The following is a 13,594-nucleotide window of genomic DNA, read 5'->3' as shown; positions in this document are numbered from 1 at the left end:
GAGCCAGCCACATAGTTCATGTCAGAGACAGCCCCCGCTCCCCTTATTAGGGAACACACTTGGAAACTGAGCAGCCTATGGGCTTCCTCTGAACAGGAGGTTTAGTTCCTCTCCATGCGTGGTCCTTGGAGAATAGGTCTCTGTAGGCCCCACTGGGCCCAGGTTTTTTTTGGCTCTGTAGGTTTCCTTATGGAGTTCCTGTCCTCTATCCTCCAGGTCTTTCTATCTCCCTTTTTTTCCATAAAGTTTCCTACACTCTGCCCAAAGTTTGGCTATGAGTTTCAGTATCTCCTTCCATACCCTGATAAGTAGAGTCTTTCAGATGCCCCCTGTGGAAGGCTCCTGTCCTGTCCCTTGTCTTCTATTTCCAATGTCTATCCTGTTTGCCCTTCTGATTGAGGTTTCATCCTCTTTGCTAGGGTCCTCCTTGTTGTTTAGCTTCTTCAGGACTATAGATTTTAGTATGTTTTTCCTATATTATATGAATAATATCCACTTATGAGTGAGTATATACCACGTGTGTCTTTCTGCTTCTGGGTCACCTCACTCAGGATGATCTTTTCTAGTTCCCACCATTTGCCAGCAGATTTCATGATTTCCTTATTTCTAATTGCTGAGTAGCATTATTTCAATAGCGCAGAGAAAATAGCTCATTGTGTGAAACTTGTCTTTAGCAGCAGCTGGACTCTGAACTGACATAAGCAGATCACCAGAAGTGACAGCTACAGAGCCTCAACAAATTCATGCCTTAACACATGTCTTATTAGTTAAGTTGAACAAAATTAAATTGTATTTATCTTTCCGCTAACTCTTCTGATTTCTGTTTAGTGTACAGAAAACCCAACACATAGGTATAAAAAGGTTTCTATCTAAATTGTTTTATTTCGTGCGCAGAACAGTCAACGTTTCTTACTCTTTCTCTCTACATGCATGCTTGTATCCAATAGGCCAGAACCTGTTTTGTGGACAAAGGATGGTGCAGAATTGCCAGATCCTGATCGAATGGTCGTGAGTGGTAGGGAACTCAACATTCTTTTCCTGAACAAAACGGACAATGGCACATATCGATGCGAAGCCACTAACACCATTGGCCAAAGCAGCGCAGAGTATGTTCTCATTGTACACGGTAAGTCCCTTTGGGGAACGTTACAAGTGAGAGGGAAAAAGTGGTTGACAACTGTTAAGATCTTTAAAAATTGTTAGAAAACCGAGTTACATAGGTATTGTATTTCTTTCAGAAGGACTTCTCATGAGTATATGTATCCACAAGATACACACTTAATATGTTTCAGGTTTGACTAATAAGAAAAATTTGAAGCAAATATAAAAATAATTTTGAGAAAAGACTATATAAGTAATTTAATTTGATATTCGTTAGTGACTGGTAAATTATATTGGTGGTTATCTTTAAATTTACTATATATGACTATTAGTTATAATCCAGAGCATTGGAAAATATTTATCTTAAGCTAACTTTATTGTACTATTATCAAAGTGTGCTTTCTAAATACCGAATTGAGCCATACAAAAGATAATAATGCCATTGAAATTTAGTAAGGACAAAAGCTTGTAATAGCAATGAAGAATTTCCTATGAGTAATAATTTGAAATTACTTTCTTCTGACTGTGCTGAATAAAAGTTGGTTTGAACACAAAAAGTGCAGAAACAGATATGAGTAAAGAAAATGACTGTTTTACTCAAATTCCAAACACCGTGGTTTCTTCATCAGGTACCTTTAATGTATGACTAAAAGGGGAAGCTTTCTTATAACATGTAAAAGACACTGTAATAAATCCAGGTAGCTTTCTTAATAGACAAGCCTCTGCCCATTTCTCATGGATGCCAGAATGTGTCATCAATCTCCAGGGGAAAGAATTAGCAGCAGATGGAATGCTCCTTCATATATTTCAACAAGAAATATTTTCTGATTATTTTATTTTATCCATTAGATTAGTACAAAAATGAGCTACTATTATGTAAAACAAAATACAGTAATAAATTTAATGGACTTTAAGATTCATAGGAAATGTGTTTACGGTCTTTCATCTAAATCTAAATATAAAATACTGCTAGAAACATGGATGAGGCATATAGCTTTGAATAAAAAAATCAAACAAAATATTTGTTTAACTCTAATTCTTTGAAAGATATTTAACTTTCTGGAAAAAAAACTTGTTTGTATCATATTTCCAGGTATTCTTTTGTTGTAATACAATAAAGAATCATGAAAATATTAGAGTTTATAATTCTCCTATTTCCGAAATTGTTGACAAAATCTCTCTTCTTAACTTTACCTTGCTATAATAAAACAGTGAAGATATGTAATGAAGAGACTTTTCTCAAATAAGGACCCTGGAAATGACAGAGTTCTGTGTTCTATATTTAATATATTGAGAACAGTAAAAGAAAACTCAACCTCGAGAAAGATCCCCGGTCTAACAGGAATAATTAAGCTGAAATTACATGTGGTGAATTTATGAGAGGTTAAAAGTCCGCCTTCGTTACCAGACAGAATGTAAGCACTACGGCTTTAGTTGCAAAAATTCCTCAGACCTTAAGATCAGGATCCAAGAGGACATATGTGTGTACAACATGGGTCCACACCTTAAGAGTCTAGTATAGCTGATTCCTGTTAAGTTTTGTAAGTGATTCTCTCAAAGAAGTGAGATTCCTGCCTGCATGTTGCGTGGCATGGCACAGTTTGTTCACAGCAATTCACCTTAAAACTGTGGAGAACTGTGAGAGAAGTGACTGAAGATATAATATACCCAAAAGAAATCATGTCACATGTTTCTTTAAAGCAATGCAAGCAGGGGGAAATTCATGTCTCGGCGTTTGCAAGCTGGCAACAGCATGATTTTGCTAAGAGCCAAGGTATCTTTAGGTTGTTGGCAGTTGGGGTATTTCTAATAAATCCTTTCCTAAGCACTTTTTCAGAATTCATTTTGGGCTTTGCTTTTGAACTCCAATTCATCAAAAGCACCCCATAGATTAATGCTCTTCATGCTGCTAGATAAATGCTGTGAAGCTCACCAGCACTTTACCTAGTGCTATTGACACAGGTAACGAAAGGCTCGGTGAAACAGTGAACCTTATTGCACTGTGTTTAAAGGAGGTTCCAATTGGGTTCATTACAAAATAAAGGCTATTTTTCCCCTTTGCACACTGGATATAATGTTTCATTAGGCACTGGTTGTAGACTTGTAAAAGTGACACTCTTATGTTAATAGTTTGGCTGTTTCAAAATCCTAGTAAATGATGAAATTTGAGTGGCATTTTGATCTATAATGAATGCTTAATGTGATCATCTGTGATAACTTTACCTATTATATTTTACACCAAGGTCTATTTTTTCATCAGCTGTGATGATTTAACAGAGTCCTAGTATGGAAGGGTTTTTTTTTTTTTTTCTTTGTTTTGTTTTGTTTTGTTTTCTAAATCAGGACTCATGTCTGACTCTACCCACAGTCCACTGATAGGGGAGGTCCTCCTCCCCTTCTATCTCACCCTAGCATATCAGATCTCTTCAGGAGTGGCTGTATTGTCTTCCTCTGTGGCCTGGTAAAGCTGCAACCCCCCATCAGGGAGAGGTGATCAAAGAGACAGACACTGAGTTCATGTTAGAGACAGTCCCTTTTCCCATTACTAGAGAACCCAGTTAGAGACTAAATTGCCATGGGCTACATCTGTGCAGGGTTCTAGGTTATCTCCATGCATGATCCTTGTTTAGAGTATCAGTGTCAGAAAAGACCCCTGAGCCCAGATTTTTTTGGTTCTGCTGCTCTCCTGTGGAACTCCAGTCCCATTCAGGTCTTTCTATCTCCCCCTTCTTTCATAAGATTCCCTGCACCCAGCCCAAAGTTTGGTTATAAGTCTCAGCATCTGCTTTGATACCCTTCTGGGCATAGTCTTCATTTGCTTATTCAAATTTGCCTTTCATTTCACCAGAGCAACATTTACATGTGAGTTAAATTTCTTTTACTGTTGTTTACTTTATTCTACTGTGTCCTTATTTTCTTCTACAAATGAGATTTTAAAGATTTAATCTCTCTATTATCTTAATTTACACTGTACTGTTTTTGAATGAAATTATAAACTAAATACTTTTCTGTTTTAACTTTACAGAAATACATATTTTTTCTAAAAATTTTAATTTCTACATCCACATATAATGATTATTTTGATAACACAGATTAAAATAGAACTGCTATTTGCTTTTATTTTTATTCTACCAATCAAGGTATCACAGTTGGTGATTTAATAGCTCTAAAATATCACTATGAATTTTTAGTTTATTTGTTTCTGTATTTATTGAAATAAGTACTGATAAAATGATATTGTCACTGTTTGCAAGATATTTACTTTAATGATCATATATTTAAATAACTTACATATGTATAATACGTGATCAGTCACATTTTATTATTAGTTTGTAAGAGCCATTAATTTCAAAGGGCATATTTAGCAGAGTGTTTCTGATCTCTGTGAGTTCAAGACCAGCCTGGTTTATAAGTAAGTCCCTCTCCCCGCCCCCCAAAAGAGCATATTTTACAAACTTAAAAGTAAAAGAATATTTCTGTTTTACAGTCTATATGTTTTAGTTTAATGAACAGTATCAAGATATTAAGCATACCTTTGCAGTTTCAAAAATCAATTACAATTGCTATTTTACTCAATATTTATTGTTAATAATAAATATAAAAACATTTTAACACAAAGTGCTGTACAAATAGATATTACAGAACATCACAATAGGCCTAACCTCTGCTCTCTGTGGCTTAATGTACCTCTTCAGATTTCAGGGGAGACAGAGCCTTTCTACCTGGGGGCTCAGTACCCAAAGCAAATGACTTGCTCACTGTCTTAAAAAGCAAATAAAAGTGAGGAAAAATTGTTTTCAAGAAACATTTCTAGTGTATCACTACTTTCAAATATTTGCCCAATGTACAGGAAATAAATACAAACATTAGTTTATTATTTTTTGATGATAAATAAAATAACACAGATATAATTGAATGATATGATATATTTTCAAACAGAATGATCATAATAATTTTATATCTTAAAATTCCTATTTAACACGTACCATAGATTTAAACAATATTATTATGATATGCTCATACCCACTGTGGGAGTATAAATTTTACAAGTCATATCAAGAATAGCAGTGATTACTACGTAAGTTTGTGATCTTAACACAATAAAATGAAAAGAATACTTCTAGTCATCGTAGAAGTTAAGCAAAAGGTTAATAATATTTTTGACACATAGTTACAATTGCCAGAAAGAAAATATTTAGAAGGATTAGAATATTATATGTGTGTGTGTATGTGTCTGTATGTATTTACTTCCCCAGTCACATTCCTAGTGGATTCTAATACATGAAGATGATGGCACCTAGAGAGGGAAATTTGTGTTGAGTATGAAAGAAAAGACTGGGTTGTGAACAGATGTAGAGCCTAGAAAACATTAAAGAGTGATTCAACTAAAACATGTTCTCTCACAGACAGACAGACCTTACCAGCTGGTAAATTAATTATGTGTGCTAATAATGAGCATTTTTCCTGGAAAAGCTTTCTTTGGAAATATAAATGGAAAATACATGGTGTAGAATAAAAAGGATAGAAAAGACATCCCTCTGCAACAACAAACGCTGTGCTCATAATAAAAAGCTCTGTAGTTGCTGCTCTCGGCAATACTGGCTGAGATCTGCCTACACAGTCACTGGTTGGATGATTCTTTAATCTTTGAGGTAACACATCACTTCCAGACATGTAAAAGAAGAAAGATTTCTGATGCTTGCAGGAAACACATGCCTCTGGCTGTTTAAATATGCTGCCAAACTCTGCAGAGACAACTGGAGAGGACAGTACTGTGTTTGTTTAAAAACATTTAAAAGTGTGTGTTGGTGTGTGTGCTTTGGATAGATCACTCAACAAAAGTGAACCAAATTCCATCTTTTTAAGATGAAAACGCAGTGGATAAATTGAGTTTTCAGTTGTCATAGTATAAAATCCATGCATATATATCACACTAATGTAAATGTTCTTCCAGATCGAGATAGATAACTGCACAAATGTCAAAGAAAAAGAAATCTTTATTCACAATCTATCCTTCAAATCCTTCAACATTAATAATGTGTCTGCTCTACTACTGTATAACCTTTCTTCCATTTGCAGTCTATACAAATGTAAACACAATGATGAAATCAATTGCACTCAAGTCTTCTTGGTTTGTTTATGTGGAAATCTACTTAGGCTACAGTTTTCCATATGTATACATATTTCTTTTACCCAAACACATGGACCTTGGTTAGCTAATTCATTAGAGAATTCAAGGTGTATGTCATGGCCCTTGGAGGAGAATTTTGGCTCAGGTTTTCATAAACTACGGGGTTTTTCTTAACATATGCTTTGCAGCTTAATGCATTGTAGTTTCTACCAATGTGATACAAAACACATCATAGACATTTTACGTAGAATCTAAAAATAACTGTTGCCTCATTTGTACTTTTCTCCCACTAGAAACCCGTGAACACTACTTACAAGTGAGGCTCTCAGCCTGTCATTGTCTTTTCGCTGTCCTCTCTACACAGGGCATGGAAACATTTTCCAATAAGCAGCCTAAAATTATGTATATGAAAGAAGGAATTCGCTAAGGGGAACAGGGCCTGTCTCTGACATGAACTCAGTGGCTGGCTCTTGGATCACCTCACCCTGAAGGGGAGTATCCTTAAAAGGCCACAGAAGAAGATGATGCATCCAGCCCTGATGAGAACTGATAGGCTAAGGTCAGATAGAAGGGAAGGAGGTCCTCCCCTATCAGTGAACTGGGAAAGAGGCATGGGAGGAGATGATGGAAGGAGGGTAGGATTTGGAAGGGATGAGGGAGGGCTACAGCTGGGATACAAAGTGAATAAATTGTAATAAGTAAAAATTAAAATTAAAAATGTAACTGATAGTTCAGTTTAGTTACATATTTTCAACTCTTTTGGAAACTCAACTGCTCTTAAATTTAAAAACAATTATCAAATAAGTAACTTCTTATTTGTAGTGTGCTAACAAAACTGGTAACCTTTCCAGACTAATTTGTGTAAAATAGGTTTCTGTATGAGTGTGAGAAATAGTCACTTCGCCAATGCAAACACTTTTAATTGTGAAGTATAAGACTTTGGAAAGCTAGCCCAGCATTCACCAATTCCTGGGTTAGTGCTTATAATCATAGATAAGTAGACAATGGATAGATAGATAAATAGATAGATAGATAGATAGATACATAGATACATAGATACATAGATAGATAGATAGATAGATACATAGATAGATAGATAGATAGATAGATAGATAGATAGATAGATGGATGGATGGATGTAAAATTGGGTATGATGTCATATATCTGTGATCTAAGAACCCAGGCAGTGGAGGCAACATATTAGAAGTTCATGGTCATCTTTAGGTACTTGCAAATTCCAGGCCAGCCTGGTCCATATAATACCTTGTCTCAGAAATACAAAACAAACAGACAAGCACACACACACATACACACACACACACACACACACACACTCACACACACACACACACACTCACACACACACACACAAAATAAACAATTAAAACAACAACAACCTCCAAAACAAAACAAACAACAACAAAACCCTAAAGTGTAGATTTCAACTCAAATAAGGAAACATATCTAGGAAATTCATTGCCAGAAATCTGTAGAAATAGATATAGCACTCACCAAGAATTGAGCAACCATTATGGCCAATGGATACAGTGGAAAACACCACTCAAGCAAGAGGATTAAAGAGAAGTTTAAACCTCAGGTTTGTTATACTGAAACATATGTGTTTTAGTAAGAACAGTCAGTTTTCTACCCTAAGAGTTTCAATTGATATTAGCATTTTATTACATTAACTTTTTCAAGTACGTAAAACATTTTCTTGAAGTTTACAGATCGATGTGATTTGCATTATAAGATACCATGTGAATTTGCTTCATTTCACTTCAAATGCAGACCAAAATTCTTAGGGATAGTATGTCATTTTTTAAATTTATTCACTTGTATCTACTTTGTAGTCCCCTCTGTCATCTCCTCCCGACTCCACCCTCTTTCACTCCCTCACCCCTATTCCTCTCTCCAAAACCACTGATAGGAGAAGACCCCCTCCCCTACTGTCTGACCCTAACCTATTAGGTCCCATAAGGACTGCCTGGATCCTCTTCCTCTAGATTGCCCCACCAGGGAGAAGTGATCAAGGAACAGGCAAATGAGTTCATGTCAGAGTTCACTGTTTCTTGGTGGAGCTTAAGGAAGATGCTTAATTCTCATTCAGAAGGGAAAATGAGATAGACATCAGAAGCAGTTGAAGAGAGGGAACAGGACAATAGCCTATTACAGATGTCCTCTAAAACACTCCACCCGGCAGAGGATTGAAGCAGATGCAGAAACTCACAGCCAGACTTTGGACAGAGCACCACAGGGAGTCTTATGAATGAAGGTGGATATAGAAGGACCCAGAGAGGACAGGAGCCCCCAAAAGATATCAACAAAGACAAAAAGCAGGGCCTAGGGGAGACTGCAGAGACTTATATAGCAATGAAAGACTTTGCATAGAAAGGACCTAGACCTCCTGCTCAGATGTAGCCCAAAGACAGTTCAGTCTCCATGTGGGATGCTATGCCTTAAAATTACACGCAAATTGTTAAATTTGTGGTGGTCAGAACACCTTCCTTTTAGATCAGTTTGATTTATCAAAATCAAGAATCAGGTTTAACAGGAATTAAATAAATTTCCAGATCAAACTATCCATTTTTGATAAAATAATTACAAGTGGTTAAATTAAATATTAATGCAAAATACCACTTGATTCCTTTATCATAGAATATACATGGAAAACAATTGCTGGTTTCTCATTATTAGACTTTCTCCTTGTTTCTCTTTATTTAATTTGTTAAAATTTGGTAGTAATGTGCTCATATAGAATCAGGTGACTTACTTTTGGTATAATGCTTCCAGGAAAGAAGAGCTTAATGTGGAGGTAAATGATATAGGACCCAGTAAGCTGAAGGCATTTTTTATCTTTCTTTAAGTTTTACATTACTCGTGTCAATTTGGAATATTATTACAATGTGTTTTAAAGAGAGAAATGCATATTGCTATTCTTCAGATAAGACATCCATTTTATTCATAAACTTTTCATGTAATTACTTAGAACTGTTGGCTACCACCTACAGTTTGAAATTGCAGCACTTTCCAATTTTCAGGAGTGGCTCTTTGTGTAAGGATTCCACTTAGCGTGAGAAGCCAGTGGAAGCTACTAGAAAGATGTTAAGAGAATCATTTCAATCTAATTTTGAGAAGGATCCTTTTTATGAAGCAGATGGGGCTATGACAGCTCTTCTAGGCATAGGTCACAATAGTGGGTTGAGGTCCGGTCAGCCCGATGTCTGCCAATTCAATGAGAGGTCTATAGTTGTCATCATTTTATGCTATGACTTAAATAGGCTGTTACTTGTGGCTGAATATAATGGGGGCAGATAAATGCTCTCTTTACAAAACCAAAACCAGTAAACATGCCACTTGCCATTGCTCCCAGTGACAGCAGAATGAACAGTACCATATTAGGGATTCAATATTATTTTTAAGTCAGAGAACATGAACGCTTTCTAGCATAGTAATAACTCTTACCCTAATTCTGTTATTTTCAAAGTCCTAACCCTTCCTGTGAGTGTCCTTTAATAGCTGTTAAAGTGAACTGATTACTCTGACCCTCTAGAATGGGAAGATTAGTACCATCAAGCAGGAAGAATGTAGATATACAGACTGAGGTCTAAGTGATAACAGTTTTTCTCCCTATTTGGGAAATAGTCTTTGGAGAGAAACAAGCAGCTTGGGCTTCTGGGGCTCTTTATACTTAATTTTGTTTCGAAAATCCATTCCACATGCCATTTTTAAAAAGAGAAAGTGCCACAAAATCAAACAAGTTGACAAGTTAGAAATTATGCACCACATTTATAGAAAGCAGAACATACCTTTAACCTGAAAAACTCCTTACCAGGAAAAAAGGGAGGGTGTTGAATTTCTGTGGTTTACTGTGTGCCCTGTCTGCTGGAAGTGACTTCCTTCTGACAGGGATGTTGTAGGATCTGCTGTGCTCTAATAAGTCCCCCGTAACAAGACCCGGTTCCCATGTCTTCTAATTCCGTTGTTAACATAAGAGGTGCAGGACACATTCCCATCATTTTGATTGGCATTTACGATTTAGAATTCTAACAAATTTGAAATGCTGACAGCTGCATTCAGAGCTGAAGCTCCTTCAGGATGTCGTACTTTTATGCTATAGGCTAATCTTTCAGATTTGTACACTTTTAGTGGGAATTGCTACAAGATTTTGTGCAAAACCTGAAAGTTTCACACATATAAATTGTGTTTAAATATTGGTTACATATTTGGACCCTAAGAAGTGATATGTTGCTTATTTTCATTATCATTTTTATTATCATCCATTAAGTATGTAACTAAGAAAGAACTCCAAAATGACACCATTAAGTAAATTATCAATTTTTTAAAAAAGTTTTGTATCATAAAAAAATACAATGAAGGGTAAATGCCAGATGAATACTATATACTATCCAGAATTCAGATTGGGTCCAGTGTACTTGTCCCAGGTGAGAGGAAAAAAAAACAAACAAAAAACAAAACTGTATTTGCAAATAACAAAGACATGCTTTTTTTGTAAGTCTGTGCTGATTGCTTAATGAGTGAGCTGGAAAACAAAACAGAAGGTAACATGAAGTAATCATATATAGAGTACCTGTAAAGTGTTTGCAAATACAGAGAAGGATCATGGACAAGTTTCAGAACAAGAGGGTGCTTTACAAATGCGATCACACACAAGGACATGAAAGATAGACATGGGAGAAATAATGCTATGAAGCAGGCTGTGACTGTGAGAGGAGGACAGCACAGAGAGTAGAGATAGTTGGGTTTAGAACTTAAAGAAGCACCCGTAGCAGGGGCAAACTCTTTTTGTGTGCCCAACTCAGAGATTATTTTGCTGTTGTTTTGTTTTGTGTTATTTGTTTAATCTGAAACAGGCATAATGGGAAGTGAAGTCAAGACACCAGGCATGCATGATAGCGTCACTCCTGTCCTTGATAGAGGGTGTCTATACTCTGGCTGCCTCAAAGCAGTGGGGGCATGGTGTAGAGTTCTTAGCAGCTGTTGGAGCCAAGAAGGAATGGCAATAGACTGATGGATTTACCATAAAACAAGCCTCACAGTGCTCTTCCACACAGAACTCCTTAGTACAAGATCTTTATACCTGAGCTGAAGTGGTTCTTCATGTGAGTAGTTTGTAATAGAATTATTGTGAATTAGAGTACATTTATTTGTAACTCAACATTGGCTTCATTAGTAACACTTGGCACTTGCTTCAAAAGTGTCTGCACTACTGCTCAGTTGCCCAGATGTAGGGATTTGTCTGACACTCTTAAAATGCTTTATAGTTTTTATTTTATGCAGTATGATTATTTTATATTTTCCAAAAGAAATAGCTCAGGCACACAAACTCATCAAACATTTTTTTTTATGACTAGGAACTTTTACTCAGTTTCCTATCAATAAAAATGTTATAATATTCCTTTAAAGGAAACCTCTGTATTCACTTGTATTATATGCATGTTTAATTATAGACACCCATACTTAATTATTTAAGTTTTAAATATTTATGTAATAGTACATAGCACATCATATTGTATAGTATTGAAATATATGAATACTATTATTCAACAAACTTTGTATTTTTAAATTTTAATGATTCATGGAATTCAATGAATTCTAAAATTGAAAAGCAAGTTTTATGCACTTTAGAATGTGGAAACATATAGTATTTTATATAATGGCCTTTAGTCTGTTAGCCGAAGATTTTAAAATTCAATCATGTTTTCAGAAAAATTGAGTGTTCTGTGTTTCTATATATTATAATCAAAACTAAAGTTTTAGAAATTGCCATCCACTGATGTGGCATTCAAATAAATTCACTCATAAGCTTGTCTTATGATTGGTTATTAAGACAATAAATGAGGTGTCTCATTTGAATTAAAAATGAGCTTGATAATTTCTGTAAAATTACTAATTTCTATTATAAGATCTACATAATATATAATTACTTTTATTTGGCCCAGTTTCTTTTTAAAAGTTTATTTATGCCCCACTGCAGCCGCCTCCCTCATCTCCCAGACTCACCCACCCTCCCTCTTTTCCCCCTATGCCCTTGCCCAAGTCCACTGATAAGGGAGGCCCACCTCCTTCTATCTAACTCTAGCCTATCAGGTCTCATCAGGGCTGGATACATCATCTTCCTATGGCTGCTCCCCGCAGGGGGAAGTGAACAAAGAGCCAGCTACTGAGTTCATGCCAGAGAAAGTCCCTGTTCCCCTTACTAGGACACCCACTTGGGAAAGCAGAACAACAGAACCAAAATTTCTGGGCCCAGAAGGCCCTGCAGAGACAAATACTCCAACCAAGGACCTTGCATGGAGAGGATTAGACCCCATGGTCCAGTTTTTTAAGTATATTTTTTAAACGTCTAAATATTTTCAAAATGTTAACTATCCTTTATTTTGATATAGCTTCTGGAAGAATATATAACCTACATACTTCATTTCTTTTTAAATTACAAATGCTCAACTTACTATTCTATCGTATTTATATTTTATTTAATTAATATATTGTGTATGTACCTATACCAACACAAATATGCAGAGTCAGAAAAGAATTTACCAGAGTTTTTTGTTTGTTTCTTTCTTTTCTTCCACTTGTGTTGTGGGTATTGAACTCAGAACTTCAGTGTTGGCATCTGCTGAGTCGTGTGGCTCTATAGTTTCTGTTTTACACAAATATCTCAACTTATTTAGTTAGTATGTAATATATTCTCTTTTTTGTTTGTTGGTTGTTTGGTTTCTTTATTTCATTTTTGTTTTTGTATTTTGAGATGGGATTTCTATGTATACCCTTGGGTACCCTGAACTCTGTAGACCAGGCCAGCCTCAAACTCACAGAATTCCACCCTGCTTCTGCCTCCCTTAGTGCTGTAATTAAAGGCTTGAGCCACCGTGCTCAGCTCATAGTACGTTTTTCAAAGGAACAATACTTAAGACAAAGTTGAATTAAGCCTGACATTGTAAAAACTAGAGATGAAGGATTATGGAAATGTGTGTAGTTTAGTTGTCATTTTTACAATTTGACTATTTATAAATTACAGTTATATATCATCAATTTGACTATAGCATCACATAAATTGATATGGTGTCTATGTTCCAATATCCTACAAATAATCATGGAATGTTAGCACATAAGGATTATGTGTTTGAGTATGTATATATTTGTGTGTCAGAATCTTCTGAAATGAACATTATATTCAGCATATAATATGACAGATTACTTATATTGTAGATTGGAATTAAAATTTTTACAAATATTTCATTTTAGATCATGTGTGCATGTGAATAACTCGTACATAAATAATTGTGTTATTACTTGAGAAAATCAGACAGATAAATGCTAAAAGAGAAATATGGCTATGTT

General features: G+C 35.5%; 1 protein-coding gene across 2 annotated transcripts in view; it reads left to right on the top strand.

Moving 5' to 3' along the window:
* Positions 1-13,594, top strand: part of Cadm2 (cell adhesion molecule 2) — a 766,465-nt gene that overhangs the window by 668,407 nt on the left and 84,464 nt on the right. For both annotated transcript variants that reach the window (XM_060370623.1, XM_060370622.1), the window contains one exon: positions 948-1,126. In XM_060370623.1, coding sequence (XP_060226606.1) covers positions 948-1,126 — 179 coding nt within the window. The remainder of the gene's footprint in view (positions 1-947; positions 1,127-13,594) is intronic.

Source organism: Meriones unguiculatus, chromosome 17 (genome assembly GCF_030254825.1).
Source record: "Meriones unguiculatus strain TT.TT164.6M chromosome 17, Bangor_MerUng_6.1, whole genome shotgun sequence".
NCBI classification, from domain to species: domain Eukaryota; kingdom Metazoa; phylum Chordata; class Mammalia; order Rodentia; family Muridae; genus Meriones; species Meriones unguiculatus.
The sequence above is the reverse complement of the archived record's forward strand: the minus strand, read 5'-3'. Positions and strand labels throughout refer to the sequence as shown.